Raw genomic sequence first — 25785 nt, forward strand, 5'->3', positions numbered from 1 at the left:
GATGTGATCTAAGGGGCTCACTTCAATTTCCCAGACACACTGCATACTGACATTGTTTCCAGGGTAATATGGCCCAGAGAGGGAACCAAAAGCAAGTGAGAGGTTTCCACCACATTGGTTTACTATAAACCACAAAACAAAATTTAGTATATAATTAAAAACTGGCTAAAGCAGAGAGGATTTACATTTCCAATGCACTCTTTTACCCTTGTCATCATTCCCCCCCCCAAGAAGAAAAAAAAATCACTTGTTGGGGAAATTGTTACGTTTCCTATTCTTGTAAAGAAGAAAACAATGATTGTTTTGGGTATCAGTCTTCAAGTCATAATTCAATTACCATTAGACAGTGGGATTCAGCCCACATGACCTGTTCTATTTTTCAATATTACTATTTTTAAAACATCAACATATTTGTACAGGTGGATTATAATATTTGTTCCCATGAAATTTATTCCCTTTGCACTCCTGAGCAAAATCAAAACATGAAAAGAACAAAATGTGAAACATCTGCTGTATAAATAAGACTACAAAATTTCCCAAGTACCATCATTTTGGTAGGGTATAGGGCAAAAAGTCAGTCAATTTTCTCCTTGGAAGATTCATAGAAATGGTTTGTGGAAGAACAGCAGAGTATAATGGCTGAGATCCTACTTTGATGTGGCAGAGTGTAAAGCTCCACTAGTCACTGTTGTACTCCCTCTCCCATTTGCCAAGTTGTGCCACCTATCACTTTGCTGTCTGGGCAATCCCTAAACAGTGGCATCCCAAACCCTTGTGTCATCCAGTATGTGTATGAGTTGCTGGGGGGCATTGGTGGCCAAAAGGGCCCTCTTAGCTCTCTCCTTTGCTGTAATGGAGGTGGTCTCCTTATTAGGAGGCCTGTGCCACAGCAGCAAGCTGCAGCAAGCAGAGGTGTTCTAGATTCTCTCTTTTGCCAAGGTGGAGGTCTCTCTGTGAGGCCTCCACCACTGTGGAAAGCTGGGAGGGCCCACTCTTCTGGGGTGTTACCCATTGCTGGCCACATCCACTGCACCCCGTAGTGATGCCATTCCCTCTATGGACATTTAGTGGCTATTTAGTGCCTGGGGTATGACCAAGCACTATCCAGGTATGCTCCTGCAGCTGGATACATTAAAATGACATTATCTTCCTGTTCAGTTGACTTTGAGGACTGTTGAGTAATCCAACACATATGTGTGAAAGAATTTAGTAATTCAAATAAGAAACCTCAGAGAAGCTGATCTGAGTACATTGGCTTTCTTAAAGGTTTTTTTAAAACTGAAGACTATGGCCTAGATGAGCCCAAATTCAGCTACATTATTTTAAAAAAGTATATATTTAATTGTCAATTGTATTGTCCAATGTACCATTTCGATGTACAGTATTTGAAATTAAAAGTTTCAAGCAATTTTTGAGTATGGGTTTTGCCTTCTCTCTGTATATGTGCTTTGGAGGATCTGTGAACATTGAGATTTCAAATAGCCCTGGAGCCAAGCATTCTAAAGATGCATGTATTTATTTATTTATTTCACTGTGGTTTACCTGTAATGTTTCTACATCTCTGTGATCATGGTTTATATACATAATTAGTAATAAAAGAAATGTAACTTACCAGAGCCAGAAGTGACTGAGGTTGAAAATGGGATAATACATAGGAAAATAAAGAATAAAAAGTAGGTATGAGTCTATCTATGTCAGACTTATTTTTAAATATGCAGTAAACTGCAACTGTAGAAAGCCAAATGTTTCATCTGAAAATGGTGCTAACCATCTTGCTACCTTTTTGTTATACAAAGTTTTATATAAAATTTGATGTCCAGAGCCTGAGTATCAATGGAAGATAACAGGAATGGTCAATTTGTTCTTTCTTTCTTTCTTTCTTTCTTTCTTTCTTTCTTTCTTCTGTGTAACATATCTTGGATGGATGTATTTTATGTGACATTCAATGGCATGGTGGAAGGTAACTGAAATTTCTACAACCTACCTGATAGTTGACCTAGTCAGAGTAGTGCATGCATTGGTTACTTCCAAATTAGAATACTGTGCTGCTGTGTGGGCTGTGCTTGAAAATAGTTTGTTAAGAGCAGTGGGCACAGAACACACCAGCTAAACTCTGACAAAAACTGAATGCTCTGATCATATTAAATCTACTGTATATACTCATGTATAAGTCTAGAAATTTTAGTCAAAGAATTGATTCAAAAAACCTATGTTGACTCATCCATAGGTCAATGTAAGTACCATATTTTAACTTTTATTTTTAAAAGGAAGCATCCCCTGGTGAAAGGCAAGAGTGTAATCTATCTTGGACACACTGTCCCCCACACTTCTGCTCACTCATCCATTCAACCTTTAATATGAACAAAAACAGTAATGCCTGCTGGAATTTTGTAAGTTCTTTGGCATTGTTTTCCTTCCCTTCATCCTTTACATCCTTTGTTGCATGCCCCTATGTTTCACCCTAATTTTATCCAACGGTCATATCAAAATCCATAATTTTGGCCTGAAAACCTGAAGTCGACTTATACATGAGGTAGACATATAGTTGAGTATATACGGTATTCTGTATTCCTTTGTCCCCGTGCCCTTATAATGCAATATCCTTAATATTAGTTCTGTTCCTTTGGAATGGCCGCCTCCATTCTGAAATTATTCCTTCTAAATTATAGAAGCCTATTCCTAACTGGAGCCTATTCTCTAGCAAAACTATTGCTATTTTTCTTTGCTACAGGAAAGTAACACTATTGCTAAAGAAATATATACCAGCAAATGCAGAAAAAGAAGTAAGAAAACCTGTGATAACTTACGTCCATTTGTTGCTGGCAATGGGGTAACAGCTGAAAATATAAGTAAAATGAAGCAGTAAGTTAACTACATATATAATCACAATGGAAATAATACATTGAAATGGTGCTAATAAGGAGAGATACATGGAATGTGCATATTCAAGTCATCTGTTGACTTTTGGTGACCTCATGAATTTCATAGGATTTTCTTGGGCAAGGAAGGTTTGTCATTTCCTTCCTTTGAAATATGGCACTTGATATTCCTGTGTGGTCCCCTATCCTAGTATTAACTAAGCCTGACCCTGCTTAGCTTATAAGATTGGATGGGATCTGATGCCTTTGGGATATTTAGACAGCATCATAAATGAAGGCTTACATCTTGTTCAGTAATTACAATGTCACAAGGCCAACTAAGGATACTGTCATTATACAAATTCACTTGTACAGTCTTTGTATCATTCCAATGATCAAAAATGCTCCCCATACCTACCTTTGAAACCAAGCAGCTCAGGGACAAAGGACATTCAGAGTACATGAGTGAGTGATGACGCAGGGTGTGAGAGGCAGCTGCAGCAGGATCCTGCAGTGGCCCAGAAATTCCGGTTTGCAGGGGGGCTGCTTGGCTTCAAAGGTAGGCTTTTGGAGGAGCATTGGGAAATGAAAATCCATCATCATAGATACATCTCCCCATGCAGGATCTCAGCCAAGGCTTTCCTAACAACTTTCCAGACATGTGTTTATTGTGCCTCTTTCACAGAATTTTGTGGGCATCCACTTACTTACTATTAGGTTAGCACCTTTGGAACTCCTTCCCCTGCTTCTAGACCTATCCATTTCCTTACTGTTTCATCTGCATTACTTCCTATAAGACAATCAGTTGAGGAGGAAAAGGTGGAATAACTGCACAATGTAGCTTGATTTGTAGTGCCACAAGTCCTTCAACTTTTTAGCTTTTTAAAAAAAATTCTAGCTTTTTTATTTTTAGATTTTCTTTCTTTCTTTCTTTTTGAGATTGCAAGCCTGAGGACAGGAAACTGTCTAATTAACCATTTATAAGCCACTCTGAGAGCCTTTGTGGCTGAAGAGTGGGGTATAAATCCTAAATAAATAAATAAATCTTCAAAGCATGTTGATTTATTGCATTTCCCAGGTCTTCGGTCTGAATGAAAGAGCTAAAACAAAGGTGAGTAACTGGGGCAGGGCCAGAGAACAATTTCATTCCTCAGAGTCCTCCTAGGACTGCATGAATGGCCAAAAATCCAAAACCAAGAAAAAGTCCAGAAGTGGTCCCTCTGGTTTTTCAGATACTGAAAGTTTGGGCAGGTCAAAGTTAAACAGTATGACACTGGCCAGCAATCAGTTTAGAATGTAATCCTCCACTCCTGGAGAGTTCTAAGAAGTGAAATTCACCCCTCTTGTATCAAAAATGGAAAGTCTAGAGGCATCAAGGACAGCAAAAACAGATGTGCAGCTCCTGAACTACACTTTGTCCAAATAAATATAAAAGGTCATTATGCTTTGCATTTCATTTGGGCAGGTATCATATTGACACACATGTTGCTCTGATTGCCTAGTGAATACTGGCACCACTGCTTCTTCATTGTAACATTTGTTTGAGCAATGAGCAAGCTAGTCTGCTGCTTGAAGTACAGTGGGAAATATTGCCCTATCACCAGTGCTGCAGGAATATTCAGCTGGCAGACAGGTCAGCTCCTCTATGTGCAATGGAAAAGGACATCATTTTGTCCTTCACCACGAGTTCCAAAATGTCCTTAACTGGCCCTGTGGCTAAATGGTCTGTGCACTATGTGTGTCTTGTTGGATTAGGGGCACAGGTTGAAGATAAGTAAGAAGTATTTTATTGTTCAGCATGTCAGAGGGGTATGCTGTTCAGACACACCATTTGATTTTTCAATACAGTGAGATCATTTTTGAATAACATGGGATTACTCGGACAGGAGTTGTGACTATGGCAGGAGAGGAGTTGCAACTATGGCACTGTATTCACATGATGGCTGCTGGGACATTCCTCATCATACATTTATAATTATTAGTTGCCTCAGCAGAAAAGGTGATGACTTACTTTCATTTATTGCTGGAGGAACAGTAATTGCTAGAAATATAAGCAGAGTGAATGAACAGATTAACTCGATACATACTAATACTGGTTGTAAAAGTTAAATATTAAAAATAATGGGTGTGATTGTAGATCAGTTGCTTTGTTACATAGCCAAGTAGCATCTCCCAGACTAAGCCCCACTCCACCCTTATGTTTTGGGCAGCAGCCACTGTAGGTGACAGGAATTTCTTTTCCTAATGATTGGGATGCAGATGACCGACATTTTCACTCCCCTCCTGCAGGACATCTCTGATTCAATTGTCAAAAGCAGGGTCCTGTCACAACTCTCACTTCCACCAAAGGCTGCTTCTGACTGTCACACTGAAGATGGCTTGCTGGAGGTGATGGAAGCATCAGTCATTGTGGCTGATCAACACGAGGACAGATCCCTGTTGCTCTCAGCAGCTGCTGCCTGGAAAGTCAGGACCGGGAGACTTTTATGATCCCTATGTATTCCATACACTATTGAATTCATAAGGATCATGAATACAAACCACAAAGAAAATAAGCTTTTCTAAGAATGTATATTCAGATTTCTATTGGTTCTCTTCACTTTCTTCTAAACATAAACAATATTCATAAGTGATTAATTCTAGGGGGAAAATGCCCCCAAAACCCTCTAGGGATCAGGAGGTGCTATTTTGTCATATTGTGGGACTCCCCATATTTTCACTTTGATGAAAACAAGCACATGATTAATCTAGTGCTCAATCACAAGAGGAATCAAAACAAAGAGTTTTGTTGTGTTGTTATCTGCAGTTCACTGGAAGTACACTTCTACTTCTTCCCTCAATCATAATTCAAAGGGGGCATTGATAAAGTCCCAATCTTGATTATTCACATTAGTCAGCAATTTACCCTCTCATAAATATGCCCTTTCTTCTCCTCCTTGTTCAATGCAAGGCCTCCCTCTGGCTTCTTCTCAAACAACCCATCCCTTATCATATTGCATTTTGGAAGATGAGACTAAACAAATTGGAGTGAGTGTGCCAGTTGCATTGCTAGGGGGGAAATGATGTCCTATGGACTTTAGAGGTTTCTAGGACAGAAAATTGGCTCTTGGACCTGCTGTAGTTGCTCACCCCTGTTCTAGACATTTGAATCCAGAGTGTTCTTTTACACTGGAAAGGCACTCATAGTTTTCTTACAACAACAACAACAACAACAGGTGCATTTTTGGTATGTCTGAAAAAAAGTTTCCCTTCTGGGTTACTCAGAGAGATTTCTAACTTTGGAGGAAAGAATTGTTCATTAACTAATCACACGTTCACTGATTTATTGGAGAAAGAAAATGTAAGATTTTTACCTTGTGAACTGGAATAGTAATAAGCAGAGAATAGTGGTAATGCCTGATAGGAATTTCTGTATAACACAATTGTCATTATGTTTGATGTTGATGTGTAGACATGATAAGGGTTAAAGCAAACTCTTCCAAGTCGTTTTGCACCAAAACTACCGTCATAGATCACGATGTAATCACTATGGCAGTTTAGACTGTGGGAGTAATTTGGTAGATTTGATTTAAATGTTAGTCAAGTAAAAACTATTTTTCTTCAAAACAAGCATTTCTTCTTTCAAGACCAATATTTTGATACTCTGTCACCATCTTTCTTTTCCCAACAGGCCCAACAGACTGTTCTCAGTGCAAAATCTGGGACAAATTTCTCTGTTGCCTTAAATTTTGGTATTCATGGGCCTCAATTCACTGCTTCCTCTTACACTGTAGCTTTCAGCCAAATATTTTCACCCAAATATTTAAATATATATATATATATATAGGAGAACCCTGCACTATGAATGGTTGGCCAATGCTATTCTGTTTTCCTTGGAGAAGTTATAGTTGTTCATGGAATTCTGAAAATTTGATTATCTTAGAATATTAGAGTAGAGTAGTCTGTGAAACTTAATGCTTGATTAAGCAAACTGCAGTAAAGCCTTGTCATGTCAACAATCACATTGAGCTCAGCAGAAGCAGAGGTACTCATGGTGACTGATTAAACTTCAGTTTAATTAATTTAAATTAATTTAATTAAACGTCAGTTTAATCTGGACAGCCTGATAACACAGGAGCAGGTATTCACATCCAAAATCATGTCAAATCCTTTATATGTTCATACGAAGTGCACTCACTTTACCCTCAAAAATTCTTCATGAAACTTTGTTTTTAAATAGGTGGTTAAGTACAACTGGAATGTATTTTCCTCAGAAAATGTACCTTCCTAAACATCTTATTCTAAGTACACATTTCTAAATGCATTTTATCTCAAAATATAAATGTGGTGTTCATTTTGGTACACGCAAAAAGTTTAAGAATATGCAAAATTTCAGAGAACTGTAAAATAACAAGGAAAATTGCATTCCAATTTTCATTTTAGACTAGATCAAATTAGATTCTATCACAATTTGGAAATAATTAATTATTTGGACATGGCTGATTCAAACTGTGTTCTGGAACCCATGAGTCCCCTTCAGACATTATCTTCAAAGAGAGGATGACAGATAATTATTGAAAGCTTCCTAGAAAATAGCTATCTCGCCACAAGCAATCACCATTACTACCAATGTTCCTCTGCAAACACAGCCTTGACAGAGAGTATTCTAGAGTGCACCTTCCATTCAAAACAGGTTCATGCTATTGGAGATACTAGATCATTCTACTTTAGGCACTGGTAATTCTGTGGCATGAAATCAAAGCAGTAACAGGCCAAAAGGGGGGTTGATAAGAGATATTTGCTCATGGCATCAATGGCAACTTTATAGTTTTTTAAATATATATATTTTAACTTTTTTTTTTTTTTTGCCTTTGCATGGCTTTTCTCATGATCACTCCCCCCCCCCCTTCAAATCACCATCCCTTTTTAGTGCCATTCCAAAGAGAGTCATGGTAGCTACAGAGAAGAGTACAACATTGCAAATATATCACTGCTGCTGCCATCAAAAGACAAGCCATCTAAACATCTATACCTAAATCCAATCCTTCATCTCAGCTGATATTCAAAGAGAACAAGAACATTGTATGGAACACTTCAGTGGCTGCAATAACAGAGCAAGAAGTCAATCCATGAATGGGACAGAGAAATATAATACTGCCAGTTACTGTTACATACTTGTTGACGTAGTAAATATCTAAGACTATGTGAGAATAGGATGCTGTTTGAATTTCCCAGATGCACGTATTCTTCACATTATTTCCAGGGTAGTATGGGCTATCGATATATCCAGATGGAGCTGTGAGGATGCCTCCACAAAGAGAACCTGAATAACATAGAAGGAACTTTTTGTACAGAGCCATACTGAATTGTCATATTCTAGAAATAATATCCTCTAGTAGCATTCCATCACCTATGCATGAACAATTGATAAAGGCAGATATGAGGAACAGTTAAGAGACAGTCCAGAAGCCTCAACTGCTTCAAAATATGGCTGCAAGGATACTGATCAAGACAAAGAAGTCTGAAAATATAAAACTTCTCTTTCGAAACCTGTTAATGCATTCAAAATAACCTTGAAAGGGAATTCATCAAATTGTGGCTGGCTTGTCTTAAATCCTGCCTAGAATTTTCAAAATTTCTTTTAAAAAGTAAATGATCAGAGCTATGAAATTACATGTTACAAGCAGCATCAGCTACGTTGACTAGCCTTTTGAGTAACATAGAACAAAACTACATTTGAAAATCTATATATGAGTGATATCAGCAGCACCTTTCTGTGTGTGCAAAAATTTATTATTATTATTAATTTTATATATATCCCAACTTTTTACCAACAGAGACTCAAGGTCCTTTTTTTTTTTTTTTTACAGTTTCAATATACATTTTGTTTCATTTGAAGTTAAGAGCATTTGTATATGAATCCAGAGTGGTAATTTCCAATTTTTATTTTTAAAAAAGTTTTTAAAAAGCAACAAAAAAGTAATCAGTGTGTAGTTTTTTTTAAATTAAAAATGCAATTTTAATATTAAGAAATTATTTGGGGACAATTAAGTCAAACTGTTAATTTTTTTTAAATGAACTACAACTAGTCTGTTATTTGTAACTTATTATGTTCAAACTCTGGTCTTGTCTAATACATTTGAGCATTAGGAATGCATCCTACAAATAGCAGTTTGTGATGTATTCTTCCATTTTTTCCCCTCATGGAGGAACAGGCCAGTAAAGAGATCCAGTACAATCCTTTATTAAAGGAATCTATGCAACTTTTCAATTTTTAAGGTATATACAGTCCCATAAATATTGCAACTAGTGTGAGAGGTAATGACTGTTTTGTGACTCTTTTTTAAATGGCTAATGATTTTCATTTGGATTACTGTTTGGATTACTGTAATGTGCTGTGTATCAGGCTGTCTTTGAAGAGTGTTCAAAAACTTCAGCTGATCCAGAGTGTTAAATGGCTCCAGGGAGGATACACAAGTTTCTTGTTGAAACAGCTCCACCACCTACCAGTCTGTTTCTGGCCACAATTTGAAATGCTGGAGTGTTGTTGGTCTTGTATGCTGGTTATGACCTATAAAATCCTATACAGCTCAGGTGTAGGTTATCTGAAGGATCATATGTCTTTATATCAACGTGCCTATGGCCCAATACAAATTGGCACTTTGTGTTGTGGCGGCAGCAATACTAGGATTAGGGACTATGCGATACTAGGGTTAGGGACCAACCGCACTATCCCTAACCCTAGTACTGAGTGGCGGCTTACTAATGGTGGCATCCTGTGTACACGGGCACCACTATTGTGACGTAAGCACTGTGCAGAATCCACACAGCCCTGCATATCGCTTATGTCACGAGTGCACCAGTGGTGCACTCACAACGTCACTCTGGCACTGTAAAGAGAACCCGGAAATACCTGGTTCTTTTTACTCTGGAGGGAAGCCGCATGGTTCGGCGGCTGTGGCTTCCCTCCAGAGGGAAATAGGCCACCGGCAGGTCACCCCTTTGGGGTGCTCTGTACCATGCCTATGTTGTGAGATCATCTGGGTGGTAACAGGGGTGAAGGCCTTTCTGTGGCTGCTCCCAAGCTTTGGAATTCCCTCCATGAAGAGGTTAAACTTTCATCCTACTTGCTATCCTTCCATAAGCAGGCAAAACCCTTTTTGTCTTGACAGGGCTTTGAGGGTTGACTGCTCAGCGAGAAAGGGTTTTTCATGTACTATGTTGTTATTTTTGTTGTTCATCTTAATGATTTGTTTTTAGCTGCATTTAATTTTATGTACAGTTCAGTTATATTTTAAACTTTTGGATGATAACATTTTAAAGTTGTATATGTTTTAACTGTTTTAAGATGCTTTGAATCCCAGCCTGGATAAATAAGGAATATAATTATCAAGGAAGTGGAGGAATATACTATGACTTTGAGGGATGATTTGGGTTTAGGATTTAAAAGGGCAGTGTGGACTTACCAGATGTAGTCATGCGTTCTGTAGGGGGAGCTATTCAAAAAGAAAAATGAACATTGAAAATAAAGCATTAGTCTTTTTCAAAATAATTTATCATTAAAGTGCCATTTGAAACAGTTTGTTCTTCTAATATATTCTATCTGAGGGATGTTCTGCTTTATAGAATATAATCTAGGTTTTAGAATCAAAACTGAGAAATCCTCAAAGCACCCAGTTATTCAGAGAATCAGATTAAGGAGTTTATCACATTGCTAAACAAAGATAACTTACTGCTGCCAAGTTCAATTCTAATTTGGGATACAGCCAGATATTATCACATGCATTTTGCCACCAATGCCACTAGCCAAGTGCTGCGTAGGTAACATCCAGCTAGAATCCGAGCTCAGCCAGCCAATTTGCAAAGCTGGGAGCTTCCTGGTTTTGAAAAGAGGCCGTCTGAACTCAGGTTCTAGCCGGAAGTTACCCGGGCTGCACTTGGCCGGTGGCATCAGCAGCAAAATGCATGCAATAACATCTAGATGTATCCCAAAGTAGAACTGAATACGGCAGCTGTAAGTCACTTTTTAAACAATGCAATAAATTCCTTAAAGACAGAAATAAGAGGAGAAAAGGCAAGATTTAGAATGCTTCATCCTACAGCTCTTTTTCTGCTTCAGGGAAGGTAAAACATAAAAATTATACAAATCCAGAGCACTGGTGAGGCCATTTTGGCACTTGCAGGTACTAAAGGCCAATCCAAAATGTTATATACATCTTTTGTATATGTATCAAATGGTTTCTTTTTGAAATTAGGTATGTGCATATCCAACTAATATGCATTTCCAACTATTTATTAAGTGGGAAAATATGACTCAAATTCAAAGTGCTGTGGTCTTAATTATTGTAACCTAGCCTAGGAGCACATAACATGAAGTCATGCTTCACTCACAAAACTCTGCTTTCCCAATAATATCTGCTTCAAGGAATCTTTTTGAGTGTCCACTATTAACCTAATTGTTTAGGTCCGTATGTGCAGAGGAACCCAAATATCCTTCCTATTAACTGGTGCCTTGCCTTTTATGCACATGCATTCAAGAGAGGCCTGGATAGCTTCCTCTTTAATTATTCCTTCAGCCTCTCAGTGTAAAATACTCTGAATGTTTGTTAATGGTGCTCTGGTTTTATGTGTCACTAGATCTAAAACTGACTAATGCAATATAATTAACTAACTAAGGGGGGATACAGACAGGTGGCTCCATGCTGCCTGTCTTTGCCCCTCATCGGTGCCTCACCAGCCGCATGACATGGCACCGACGTGCTCTCTAAAAAGAAGCTGCCTAGAGAGGCTTCTTTTTAGAAGAGTCATAAGCACCGTGAGTTGGTGCCATGACGCCTCTTCCAATGAGCATCGTTTGGGTGCTCAGACACCCTTGCGTCATTGTTGCATGCCCTGTGTGGACAGGGCTGTGGCAAGATGGTGCACAGGTGCTGATTGCAGGGCTGGGCACATATTGATGCCCAGCCCTATGGAGCCCTAAAATCAGCCCCAGGCCAGTGCAAAGCACCAGTCTGTATCGAGCCTAGGAAAGAAAGACACAAATAATATGTCTTCCTTGAGGTTTTCAGCAGGTTTTCAAATATAAAGACCAGACTATCAATTTTTGGATTCACCAGCAGCTAAAGTTGTGTTGCTGTTTTTTCATTTAAGGGATAAAAGATACAGGGAACAAACTATGTTCACATAATGGCATTTTCATTACTTCCTCACAAAATGAACAAAGCTTCTTTTTCAAAGACTATGGACCTCTATAGACAGGTGACTCAATGCCTCCCCTTTGAACCCCGGATGAAGGCCGCGGCTACCACATGCCACAGCCTCTGGAAGGAGCAAAAAGAAGCACCAAAAAGCTTCTTTTTGTGTCCTGGAAGGGGCATCATAAGCACCACGACACGGCATCATGATGCCCTTTCCATGCAGCACTGTTTGGGCACTGCGCCTGGCATGTGTCATCATAGTGCACCCCATGTGTATTGGCACATGCCATGATGGCAACTGGGTGATATGGTAAGGGCTTTGAGCATGCGAATACTCAGCTGCCACCGCGTGTACAAAGTGCCAATCTGTACCAGCCCTTATTCTTTCATTTGTGGGTGGCATTATATTAGTGACTAATGCAGGCATAAATCCAGCTTACACCTGTATGAGTCATTTTATTTTACTTTTGTCAATATGGAGGGTAGAATTCTTTACTGACCTTGCATAATAAGGTTGCCCACCAAAATAAGGTTGCCTACTAATTAATCTTTAATCTGCTTCATACTCCACAAAATGGCCATCACTTTGCCAGTGAAGCGTGGAGGGAGGGCAGCAGAGAAGCTTCCAACTATATTGTTACAGCAAGATATCCAGCAATCATGTCATCTTCTAGGAGATATGGAAGACCCTGGAAGGTCTCAAGGTATGCTGCATCACTGTGCATAGGAACATAGCTGGACAGTTGTCCACCAGTGGTGAGGAGTGGTAAGGGTCCTAAAAGGCTGGTTTGGAGGGGTTGGGAATGGAGCCATGGTATTGTTCCACATGGCTCCAGGATCTCTGATCCAGGATTTTTCCTGAATTTCTTCTGCAAATAAAACGCAAACAGTGAAGCAATGCACTGCAGTCTTTTCTTTTCAAATACCTGCAGCTTTCCAAATTCTCAAAAATGCATTTCTGAAACACTACCAGCTTGAGGTGTTGAATTTTTAAAATATATATATATAATTCCTATTGAAATTTTTAATAAATATCATTGGCACTTTCCAGAGTGCCCAAAAAGAGCGCTCTGCCAGTGCCCGTGTTTGTGTGCCAGGGAATCGCAGCGGACAAACCGAGCGGTTCCCTGGCGCCGCAAAAAGAACCTGCAAAAAGCGAGTTCTTTTTGCGGTGCGGTTATGACGCCACAAGGTGCCAATGGTGCACATGTGGCATCATTTCTGCATCGCGACGTGCAGACCCTAAGCGTCCACGATGTCAAAATGGGGGCGCCCATGTGTATAGGGCGCCAGCATTTTGTACGTACTAGGTACGTACTAGGGTTAGGGCGTCTGGAAAGGACACCCTTTCCTAAACCTAGTACGTACCTAGTACGTACTACTGGCGCATCTGAAACACACCGTTGACATTCCATGACAATTGAGAATGATCTGGGCTTGGGATTGAAATCACAAAGTGAATAATTTGTAGCCCTTCAGATGTTGTTGGTGGTCTGCCTGTCCTAATCCCTTAGCCACTATAACCAGTTATGAGGCATACTGGGAATAGTACTGTAATGAAGGGACATTTTCCCCACCTAAATCTGAAAAGAAGGAATAGGACTCACCTATAGCTGTGGTGCTTTCTTCAGCTGCTAATAAAGAAAGGTGAACATTGATCAGAAAATGTAAATGCCACTTAGACCCATTTTTTATTCAAAGTATTATATAGTGACAAGTTTGTAAGAACAGAGGATAACTCTGCATGAATATTACTCAAACCAAACAGAAAGTGAATTGCAACAGAAAAAATCATGTCATTACACTATTTTGAATACCAAGGATGTAGAGATTCCTCTTGTGGCGATCATTTCTAAGGCTAAGTTTTCAGTGCAATGTTCATAAATATATCAGATACATACTGTATTCCAGAGACAGGAGGAAACTGGTCAGGAAAATCTCAACAGGATACAATATAAAGTTGGGCTGGCATTTAGATGAGATGAAAATGCCAAGTATTAGGTAACATGTAATGTTTAGTATACTACTTTAGTTTTGAATAGAATTGAACTGGGGTATTATGAACACTTCTGCAGTTTATTTGCGTGATACTTCTCTTCATGGATATTTGCTATTTCAGTTGAACCCTTTTCACTGTTGACATACTATCCTTAATTGCTTCAGCACAAATGAAACTGGATATATTTATATTTTAGTACTTGAGTATTTCATTAAAGTAATTCTTCTGAGAAAATGATACCCTTTTAAGAACTTCCTATGTAAACCAACATTCAGAATGCAAACGTACGACTAACAGGTGACGTGGCATTGTTCAAGGTTGAGGAAGGAAAAATTTATAAATGTAAAATACAGTGGTACCCTGGGATACGAAATCACCGCGTTATGAAATTTCCGGGATACGAAAAAAATAAATAGGAAAAAACTGTTTCGGGTTATGGTTTTTTTTTCGGCTTACGAAAAAAAATTTGGTGCTTTTCGGCGCTTTTTCGCACGAAAAGCGGCTTTCCAGCGCTAGCGGCTATGGCTTTTTCGGCTAGCGAAAGATTTCGGGTTACGAACGGCGCCGCGGAACGAATTACATTCGTAACCCGGGGTACCACTGTATAAATGATTGGAGACATCTGTATGAGCAAAGCAACTTGTATATATTGTAAATGATATTGGGGGGAAAAGAAATTACAAAAAAAGTTGAGGAAGGTGAGAAGGAAACATAACTGTCACTAAACATCTAAGTGAATCATGGGAAGTAAGCAGAATTGAAGCATTTCTCCTGTACACCAATTTTTACAAAGTGCAACTTCTGTGTGCCTTCTTGTAAGATATATTTTATTTCATAGTCAAGAAATTAGCTATCATTCTTCATTATAAGATCAACTGTTTTTAAGGGAGTACATACAATAAAAATATGTACACTGGTACCCCGGGATACGAATGCGCCGCCTTATGAAATTTCCGGGTTACGAAAAAAATCCATTCAAAAAAACTGTTCCGGGTTACGAAGGTTATTTCGGGTTACGAAAAATTTTTTGGTGCTTTTCGGCGCTATTTCACACGAAATCGCGGCTTTTCCCCATTAGCGCCTATGGCTTTTTCGCCTTACGAAGTATCCCGGGTTACGAAAGCGGCGGCGGAACGAATTAATTTCGTAACCCGGGGTACCCCTGTATGTGCAAATAAAAAACAATGAAGAAGAAGTACTAACATGATAGAATGACTGTCCTTATCAAAGGACTTCATTCAGAATAGTAATTTACTTCTTCAGGTCATCTGTACAGGGAAAGTTGCTCCCTGCATTACTGAATTAATCCTTCTGGTGGGAAAAACTAACCTTCTCCCTCCCTCTCTCCCTCCCTCCCTCTCTCTCTATTTCTCTTTGGACTTCATATTATCCATCTTTGATTCAGAATGTGACTAAGACTTATCCATATGTTTGCTTGTATTGTTTTTTAGGAAAAGGTGCAGAAAAAAATGGCAATTTTACATTCAGACAAGAATGGGGTGTCCATAGGGTTTTCAGACCTCAGGGCCCGGCCCTTATTCTCCAGTTTTTGTGGATTATCTCCTGGTGGGAGTCAAGAATGTAAATTCCACAATTCTGGTGAGTTCTGCTCTAGACAAGAGGAAAGGAATATGTGTAAATCTCCATTTCAGCTAGTAAAATAATAATAGTAGTAGTAGAGTGAGGATGTAATTATTCACTAAGTTTCTTCTCAAAAAAGCAATAGGTTTCCAAAATCACACAGTCTTCAAAGGTTAATCACAGTTCAGAGGTTATTCTATGCAAAATTCACACAGGGTTATGTTGCACAGAAAACAGCAATTTCTGTACAAGAAACACCAGATATGACCAAGTTGGTATTGGGAAGAGCCTCTGCTAGAGATCTTATTGCTCAGAAAGATTCATATAGGAAGATAGGAGTGATAGATGCTCTGCCATGCTTACCACTGGTTTCTGAAACAGATCCTAATGTAGTATGAGCAGCTATTAAGAAAAAAAATATTTTCATGGAATCTTTAAGTATTGAGGTAAAAAATGAATCCCTATTGCTGCAATGCTTCTCTTTCCACAAAATATAATAAGTAATATGGAAAGGTTAATCTTCAATATTTATTCTCAGAAAAATGTTTTAATTTATAAGCAAGAATTTTCAGAATATTTAGGTCAATTCATCAATAAATTAGCAAACTATAACAGGATTAAAAGAACAAAGGAATAAAAATTTACAAGAAACAGAAGTCTTTAATTCCATAAAATAGCAGGAGATAGGATGGTGTAGTGTTTGAGCATTGAGAGATGACTTTGAAGATCTGGGTTTGAATCCATGCTCAACCATGGAAACTGGGTGACTTTGGGCAAGTCACATTTTCTATGCCTAAGAGGAAGGCAATGGCAAACTTCTGAAGAAATCTTGCCAAGAAAACCCTGTGATAGATGTGCCTTAGGGTCACCATAAATTGGAAATGACTTGAAGGCACACAACAATAATAACAAGTTTCCAAAACATAAAAAGAAAGAAAGAAATGTATGAGTGGTTAGAAAATGATTCAAAACTTTCAGTAACAGATGTACTGATATTTTAAAATGAAGGTTCAAGTTGCATATCAGGGTTTTCTACATTTTCAGGAGTAGCCATTAAGAAAACTACGCATCCCCAGATTTACCCAGGGTACCTGTTTGAACCCAGCTGGGGGACAGAATTGAGCAGCTGCTATCTTCCTGATGCCATCTTTTTTTCTTGGTGGCATGGTAGCATTTCCAGGGCCTGAGCTAACTGGTACCACCTCTTGAGTTGCTTTCCTCTAGGCTAGACAATAAGATGCTGGCTTGGCCTGGGGTATATGTATGTGTCTATCACCCAGGAAAGACACAAGAGGGGAGTTTCCTTCCTTTCTCTGGAAACATAAAAAGTTTCCATGTTGTACCACTGGCAGTCATTCAGATTCAGTCTTTCTCATCCTCCCACTCTTGGTTTTATGTTTCTTAAATCAGGCAGAAACATCTGTGATGGTTTTCTCTGGGAGTTTTCTCTCAGGTTTAAAGCCTTTATTTCTGTTACCCTTGTAACAAGGTGGACAGTTTTCACATTAGGCTAAAACCAGCCATGCATTTCTAGATTCCATGTGTGTGAAAATCCAACAAGATCTTCCTGAATTAATCATGGGGAAATAAAATTGCAGCAGCAGTTCTGAGAACACATATGGAGCCAAGCAATGTATTTACTTATATGTTTTAAGAACGAAAAGCTTTTATGATACCCCCCCCACAAACAAATTAAAAACTGAAGGGAAAATGTCTCTCCCCAGTTCACCAGCTCAAAATGATTAACTGATTAGACTCATCAAATTTGCAATTCACTATTTAAATAGAAGACATACTTGCTTGGCTTTAAATAATAGAGGACATGCTTGCCTTCAACAAAAACAAGACTTAGGATGAAGCTAGTTTGAAATGTATCACTTCTGCAAGATGCCATCATCTTGCTTTGCAGAACCACTTGTGCAACAAACACTGTGCAATATATATCATTGTTGTGCAAAATTTGAAAATGCACAGTTGGGCAATATGTTAGAATGACATGATTTGATACAGGTGCAAACTAAGCGAGAACAAGGTAAGAAAGCAAAATTGGTCAGATTTTGAGGATTTTCTTCAAATACCCATCTGGTTGTATGCAAAAAGATGGATTCAAGTAGTGCACCACCTGTTTCATTTTACAGAGAAGAATTTTTAACACATGTTCACTATGATGTTAAGTACTTTATAAAAAGCACTAACTTTATAAAACATGGACCCCAGAATTCAGGGAGAGTTAGGAGGCTGGAGAACCCATTGGACTACAATAATCAAGCAAAAGTAGATAACCAAGGCCACTACATAGTTGAACACCATCAGGAATTTTCAAGCAGAAGTTTACCAAATGACCAGGAAAACACACACACACACAATTTAAGACAGCTATTATAGTTGAACTCTTGGAGAAGAGTTCCAGGAAGGCCAGAGCCTGTATTCAGCCTACGCTATACACACTTACTTGGGATTAAGCTAAACTGAACACATGGAGATGACTTCTAAGTATACATTGTGCTTGTAAGTCTCTTGGTATTGAAAGATGACTGAATGATAAGGGATGAGTCCCATCAATCCTGCTGACTGTGTTGTTTTTTCTATAATGTTTTGTATTCTGCATATGTTCTGGAGCTGGTTTCTCTCCATACTTTAGGACTTTGGACATTGATGGCTCAAATCTAAGTCACAGAATCATAGAGCTGGGAGGGTTCCCAAGGGACATCTACTCCAACTTCTGCCAAGGCAGGAATCCAAAAAAAGGAAAAAGAAAGGAAAAGGAAAAAAGAAAAAAACATTTCTCAGAGGTGGCCATCCATGCCCTGTATTCTCCAGGGAAGGAAAATCCACCACTCTCCAGGTGAATCTTCCAAGTGGCCATATTATGCACAATATAAGCAGAATGAAACTTTATTGTGCTTTAATATGTTATGCATACACTTATAAAAAAGTAAAAAAAATATTTTGGCATTTATAGTCATAGTGACAGCATGATCAGTTACCACAGAAGCAGTTTTTAAATGGGGCAAATTCCTAACAGCCACAGACAGAATGAAATGAATTGCATAAAAAGTCCAAATGGTATAAAGGGTTTTTTTATTAACAAGAAACCAAAACATAGAGGTGCTTTTATCCTTCCTTTTTGTGCTCCATATAAGATTTACTACTATAATATGGAGATGAGTCAAAGGCTGCTTACCAGCTGTGCTGCTATCTGTGCCAGAACTTAGTTCAAGAAGAAGGAAAAAGAGGAAAGCAAGAAATGTTGTGCAGTAAAATCTAAAATCAACTGATGTCAAAATTAATTGTTGAACAGATACTTTCTAATGTATGTAGAAGATGTTTCCTACCAGTGGAGGTGTTTTTTGCAACTGTTGCTGGTATTTCTGGCAGAGGAAAAGGGGGAAAAAAAGAATGAAGAGATATGTTAAACTAAATGCAGTTTTTGTGTTAATGAAAATGGAATTTTTATGTTAAGCCTGTGGAAACATTCCCAGACGCACTGGCTTCCTAAAATTTTTTTTTTTGGGGGGGGGGGGGGGGAGAGGTTTGTGAAACACCCTCCCTTAAACTGAAAATCATAGGATTTAATAAGTACTGACAGACAGGTAAAGTGGAATCATAGCACCATAACTCTGGCATGTGAAAGGGCCTTAATTCTGCAGGCTTTCCCTCCCTCTCAAGAGTAGCAGTTAAGACTGAAGGAGCAAAATGACAAAACACTAGATGGAGACAAATTGGAACAGATTTAAATCTGCAACAGGACTTTCTAGTGACAATGATGAAGGCATCGATAGCATTTCCAAAGACAATCCCCCGAGACTCTATGATTCTAAAGATCATAGAATGCAAATCTCATCAAGCAAGATTCACACCTTTGATATGAATGTTTACAAATTATTAAGAACAATTGGTGGAACAGTTCTAGGAGCTGAGGCTAATGGATCAAGCAGGATTCAATCAAAGCTTGAGCAAAGATGGGGGTTTGAGATTTGGAGGGATGTCAAGGCAGATCCAGGGGTGAGGGATCATTTTTTTAGGATTAGGATGGGATGACTTCCAACAATGGAGCACTCTATCACTGAAGACCGGTGGAAGAGGAACATGCTTATCCCACCATACCATGTGTATTTCCTTTACTTTCTACCTGAAAAGAAGAGGCTCTTCTTTCCAGAACATTAGTATTCTGAAGTGTATAAAAAGCCTTCATAGACAGGAGAGGCTCTCCAGCAATTTGCCCTCCATACGCAGAGGCTGGTGGAAATATCTAACAGGGTGCCAGTGTCTAACCGCTTCCCACATGTTAGCCTATATAGATTTAACATCAACCAAACAGGAATAAATCTGCAAACAAATGTTGTCAACTAGATAGCTTATTATTCATCATGCTATGATTCTACAAAACAGATATTCTTTAGACTTTTGGAGGAAAAGTAAAAATATAGACTCACCAGTAAAGGGTTTAGTCATCATCAAAGGATTCAGGAACAAATACAGTATGCTAGCAATAGTATACTAGTAACTAATATCAGGTTAGGATTTTGTTAGAGCTGTTAAAGCATTTACCTTCTAATCCATTCTTCTGCCTATACCCCAGACAAAATAAAAATTGAGCTGGTGTCATTCTTTACCTGTCGGTCCAGCAGAGGTTGTGATTTCCAGTTCTATAAACAAAAGGAAATAAAACCTTCAAGCCAAATATACGTTTGTCCCCACTTTCTGCCCCTCCCCACAGGTGTTGTGTAAATGTAACCCTCCTCAGCCCTAGCCAGCATATTCAAAGTTAAAGGTTGATGAGAGTTGGAAATCTAAAAGCATCTTGAGGACCATTTGTTTCCCATTCTTGTTCTAACTTTGCTGTACTGAAGGTGGGCTGTGAAGCATCCTGAGTGCAATCCCTGTTCTAACCATAGCTTTTTAATATATATATATATATATATATATATATATATATATATAATCAGTGGTTCTCAACCTTCCTAATGCTGTGACCCTTTAATGCAGTTCCTCATCTTGTGGTGACCCCCAACCATACAATTATTTTCATTGCTACATGCAAATATGTGTTTTCCGATGGCAGACCACTGAGGAAGATGGTAGTCGAAATGCGTCTGGCCTTGTGTTTTTATTACTATATAGTTTATTTTCTGTATTTGCATAATTTTAAGGGGGGTTGTACCCATTTTGATATTTTACTGGCTTTTTTCTTCCAGGGTTTAGTTACTCTGGCTTTGAATTTTGAATTTTTTATCATCATTAGATATTCACCCTTTGCATTTGCAGACTTTTCAGTGGGGTATTTATACCCTTTTAGAAATAATATTGGTTTTTCTGCTCCAGGGTTCAGTTATTCTCCTATTTATCCTGTCTATACACCACTACAACTGCTATGGCTCCATCCTACAAAACCTGGGATTTGCAGTTTTGTGAGACACCAGCAATCTTTAGCAGAGAAAGCTATGGACTTTGTAAAACTACAAATCCCAGGACTCCATAGGAAGGAGCTACATCATTTAAAGTGGTCCAATAGATGTATGAGCTGTGAGGTGGGGTGGGGTGGAAATCTGAAGCTGGCTATCATGTGAGAAGTTGAATCCACCCAGGAGCCCAAATTATAACAGACCTATCCAAGGAAATGAAGAATATCCCACAAATATGTTCAGCCTTTTTGAAGATCCCTTTCAAATTCAAGGTAAAATCTGGATTTACTGTTCCACTAATGTGGAAACCACCTGTTGCCACTGTCTGGAGGGAAGGAGAAAATGTCATGGATTCCTATAATATGTGCTTCCACGGAGGCAGTGAATGTTGTTATTGGCAAGTCAAGTGATACAACACATTGCTGAACATTTGCAAATTTCCATATTAGAGAATGTGGCATACTTACAACTAAGATGTAGTATTGTTTAATGGAGAAGAAATTATATTACTTACCAGCTGTAGAAGGTATGTATACAGGACTTGGTACTTTAAAGGGAGTATAGGGGTGGGAAGAAAAGAAAAGAAAGATTGCAGTAAGTACAGTTCCACTGAAATAAAAACTGGACCTTGAGCTGATGTACTTAATATGTAATAGAAAATGTTTCTGATCAAAAAGTTCTATACACATACTTTACTTTCAAAAAGAAAGAAGAGTAAAAGCAATACTGCAGTATATCCACTTTCTACACTGGTTAGAGTGAATTATGATTTTGATTCATAAAGACCTAATATGTAGGACATTTGTCACAAGTGCAATCTAGTTGCACTCTTCCAAACATAAAGCAATTCCAAGCACATGAATTAGAGGAAGATAAAGTGTAAATTTCATTTCTCCAAATTACAAATTATGGCATTTTCAAGCCAGGATACAACAGTAATCTTGGTAGCAAGTAAAGGACTTTTATGCTTTCTAGCTGCACAACACAGTTTGTTTACAAAAGAGTATAAGGGAGCAATTAGCTTTATTTAAAAATACATTTTATCACGTTTTTAGCATTAAGAAATTGTACAAGGTAGTAGAAATCTGAATATGTTACAGTGTATTATGGATCGATGAGGGGAACAGAAATAGACATGTTTTTAGTGAGGGTAAAATATGAAATGGCAATATCCTAATATAATGGGGTTAAATCCAGCAGTCTATTGCATTTTTGCATGGAATGGGAAATATGCTCTGGATGCCCCAGTTTAGTTTTAGGGTGAACTGGTGGGTTGTGGCTGTGAGAGAATGGAAAGATTGCATGCTTTCCAATGATCCTGACTTGGCAGGAGCAGTCCCAGTTAATTCTCTGTTGTTTCACTTTTTCAACTGCTTTTAAAATGTTATTATTATTATTATTATTATAACCTTTATTTATAAAGCACTGTAAATTTACACAGCGTTGTACATACAATCTTTTTAATTGGACGGTTCCCTGCCCTCAGGCTTACAATCTAAAAAGACACGACACAGAAGGAGAAGGGAGTGGTGGAGGGGAAGGGGCCTTTCTAGTAAGATAATACATATAAAATACATAGCAATACAGGAAATGATTCAATAAAACAGACAACAAAAGAACATCAAATAGCAAGTGACAATTATGCAATGCCTGGGAACGCTTCTCTAAAGAGGATGGTCTTCAGCTCTGTTTTGAAGCTGGTTAAGGAAGTGATGGCTCTTGCTCGCGGGGAAAGAAGGTTCCAGAAGTGAGGGGCAGCAAGTGAAAAGGGGCGAATCCGAGATGGGGCAGAAGAAATCCTGGGCTGGGACAGCAGACCTTGACTACCAGAACGGAGGGCCCTAGTGGGAAGGTGAGGGGAAAGAAGGTCTGATAAGTAAGGAGGTGCCAGCCCATGGAGGGCTTTAAACGTTGACAGCAGGAGCTTATACTGAATGCAGAAAGGGAGTGGGAGCCAGTGAAGGGATGCCAACACAGGGGAGATGTGGTCAGAGTGGTGGGTGGATGTGATAATGCGTGCAGCTGAATGCTGGACAGAAATTAAAGGATGGAGGTGAGAGAGAGGAAGCCCAGCCAGGAGGACATTACAGTAATCGAGTCGTGAGACCACTAGGGCATGGACCAGGATCTTGGCAGTAGAGGCGGAGAGATATGGTTGGATTTTGGCAATATTGTATAAAAAGAATCTACAAGCCTTGGCTGTGGTCTGGATCTGAGGGATACATGACAGAGAAGAGTCAAAGATAAAACCAAGACTGCAGGCTTGCTGGACTGGTTGAATAGAAATGTTGTCCACAGAGACAGAAAAGGAGTGTTGAAGGGTGGGCTTAGGAGGAAAGACAAAAAGCTCCATCTTGGACATGTTGAGCTTCAAACGCCAATGGCGCATCCACTGCGAGACAGCTGTGAGACATGATGAAACTTGCTGTTCAAGCCTTGGAGAAAGGTCGGGTGTGGAAAGATACAACTGGGTGTCATCGGCATAGAGATGGTAGGAAAAGCCAAGAGAGCTAATGAGTTTTCCTAAGGACAGTGTGTAGAGAGAAAACAGAAGGGGACCCAGAACAGAGCCCTGGGGAATTCCAACAGATAAGGGAACAGGAGATGAAGTCTGACCTCCTGCAACCACTGCAAAAGATCTGCCAGACAAATAAGATCGAAACCAGTCGAGGACAGAGTCTGAGAACCCAAGGTCAGAAAGTATATCCACTAGAAGACAGTGATCAACGGTGTCAAAGGCTGCAGACAGATCAAGAAGGATGAGAACAGAGTAAAGGCCATTAGCCTTGGCCTGTAAAAGGTCATTCGAGATCTTAGTGAGAGCTGTCTCTGTGGAATGCCTTGGGCGGAAACCAGACTGAAAGGGATCGAGGATGGAGTTGGCTTCAAGAAACTCAAGACAGCGTGAATAAACAACCCATTCCAAAACCTTAGAAAGAAAGGGAAGAAGAGAAATTGGACGATAGCTAGACAGAAAGGAGGGGTCAAGAGAAGGTTTTTTCAGAATTGGGGAAATGAGAGCATGTTTGAAGTCCGATGGGAAGGAGCCTGTAGAGAGAGAGAGATTGAAGATACGGAGAAGCGAAGGCAGAAAGGAGGGAGCTATAGAGATTAGAAGACGAGTAGGAATTGGATCAAGAGAACAGGTTGCAGGTTTGGAAGAGTTCAGAAGTGTAGAGAGTTCATCCAAAGAGGCAGGAGGAAAGACAGAAAATTTGTTAGGCGAAGGCGATAGAAGATTAAGAGCAGAAGAAGAATCAGGAGTAACTATCTCAGAGCGAATAGTGGTAATCTTAGAGATGAAATAGTTAGCAAAGTCATTAGGAGAGAAAGATGAAGAGACAGGAGGAGAGGGAGGTTTAAGCAAAGTGTTGAAGGTGGAGAACAAACGCTGCGGGCACCTCTCATTGGCAGAGATCAATGATTTGTAATAATTCTGTTTAGCCATAGAGAGGGCGCGTGAGAAGGAAGAAAGAACAAATTTGAAATGGATAAAATCAGCCCACTCTTTGGACTTTCTCCAAAGACGTTCGGCCGCTCTAGAGCAGGACCGGAGAAACTTAATGATGGGAGTAAGCCAGGGCTGAGGCCTAGTCTTAGAGGAAGAAGTGCGTACAGAGACAGGGGCAAAGCGGTCAAGAGTCGAGGAAAGAGTCGAGTTAAATAGAGACATTGCTGAGTCAGCAGAGTCCCCAAGATTTAGGGAAGAGAGAGATGAATCCAGGGTCTGACCAAGATGGTTAGAGTCAACAGATTGAAGATCACGAAAATGGCATTGAATAGTGTGACGAGGAGGAGGAGTATAAGTGAGAGCAAAGGACATTAAATGATGGTCAGAAAGTGGAAAGTCAAGTGCCAGGTAGTCAGAAATGGCGCAGTTTGCAGCAAGAACCAGGTCAAGACAGTGACCGAGAGAATGAGTTGAAGAGTTGGAATGTGGTTGGAGTTAAAGCAAGATGTTGTCGGGTTATTGGAATCATCATTGTGGATATTGAAGTCACCTAGGATCAAAGTGGGGACTGAATCTGAAAGAAAGAATGTCAGCCATGATTCGAAGTCTGAGAGAAACTGGGTGGCAGAACCAGGAGGGCGATAGATAACTGCAACACGGAACTCAAAGAAGAGAAATGATAGCTGGGGGGAAAAGATAGAACTTGAAACTGGCAGGAGTTAGATAGCAAGATACCAACCCCTCCTCCTCGACCCTCAGGACGGCTGGAGTGGGTGAAGGAGAGACCACCAAAAGAAAAGGCAGCGGAGGTTGCAGTATCATGGGCTGGGAGCCAGGTTTCTGTGAGAGCGAGGCGCTTAAATGATTTAGAGAGAAAAAGGTCATGAATTGCAGTTGCTTTAGGAGCAGCAGAGCGGCAGTTCCAGAGGGAATAGAGGAAGGGAAACAGGGAGACAGGGAGAGGCTGAATGGGGATCAGGTTAGGAGAAATGTGGGGAGCCATGGGAAGGATAGGATTCACTGCCCAGTGATTAACGGGGGAAGATGTGACAAAGGCAGAGACAGGAAAGAAAAAAGGGAGAGGTGTAGCTGGCTCTCTTTCTGAGGTGTTAAAGCAGTTAGAGTCAATTGCCAGCTCGGGCCTTCAGAGGAAGAGTCCAATGCAAGCAGGAGGTGGGCCTGAGGGAGCAGAAAGTCTTACTTGCTCTTCCTTCCTGTGGTAAAGTCCAATGCAAGCAGGAAGGTCTTTCAGGGCAGCACAGGTCCTTCTTGCCTTGCTTCCTGTAGGACTCTGGGAGCAGCAGGAAAGATCTTT

General features: G+C 39.5%; 1 protein-coding gene and 1 long non-coding RNA gene across 2 annotated transcripts in view; both read right to left on the reverse strand.

The window, feature by feature from the left end:
• On the reverse strand, positions 1-2836 carry LOC121925797. The gene is made up of 3 exons (XR_006102959.1): positions 2808-2836; positions 1613-1627; positions 1-122 (listed from the first exon to the last, which is right to left on the reverse strand). It is a non-coding gene; the product is annotated as an uncharacterized LOC121925797 (long non-coding RNA).
• LOC121925919 (deleted in malignant brain tumors 1 protein-like) overlaps positions 1-25785 on the reverse strand; it is a 123206-nt gene that overhangs the window by 17464 nt on the left and 79957 nt on the right. The window contains 8 exon segments of the mRNA XM_042458485.1: positions 4870-4899; positions 6212-6399; positions 8013-8160; positions 10304-10333; positions 13642-13668; positions 18950-18985; positions 20231-20263; positions 21534-21566. Coding sequence (XP_042314419.1) covers positions 4870-4899; positions 6212-6399; positions 8013-8160; positions 10304-10333; positions 13642-13668; positions 18950-18985; positions 20231-20263; positions 21534-21566 — 525 coding nt within the window.

This window comes from Sceloporus undulatus, chromosome 3, assembly GCF_019175285.1.
Source record: "Sceloporus undulatus isolate JIND9_A2432 ecotype Alabama chromosome 3, SceUnd_v1.1, whole genome shotgun sequence".
NCBI classification, from domain to species: domain Eukaryota; kingdom Metazoa; phylum Chordata; class Lepidosauria; order Squamata; family Phrynosomatidae; genus Sceloporus; species Sceloporus undulatus.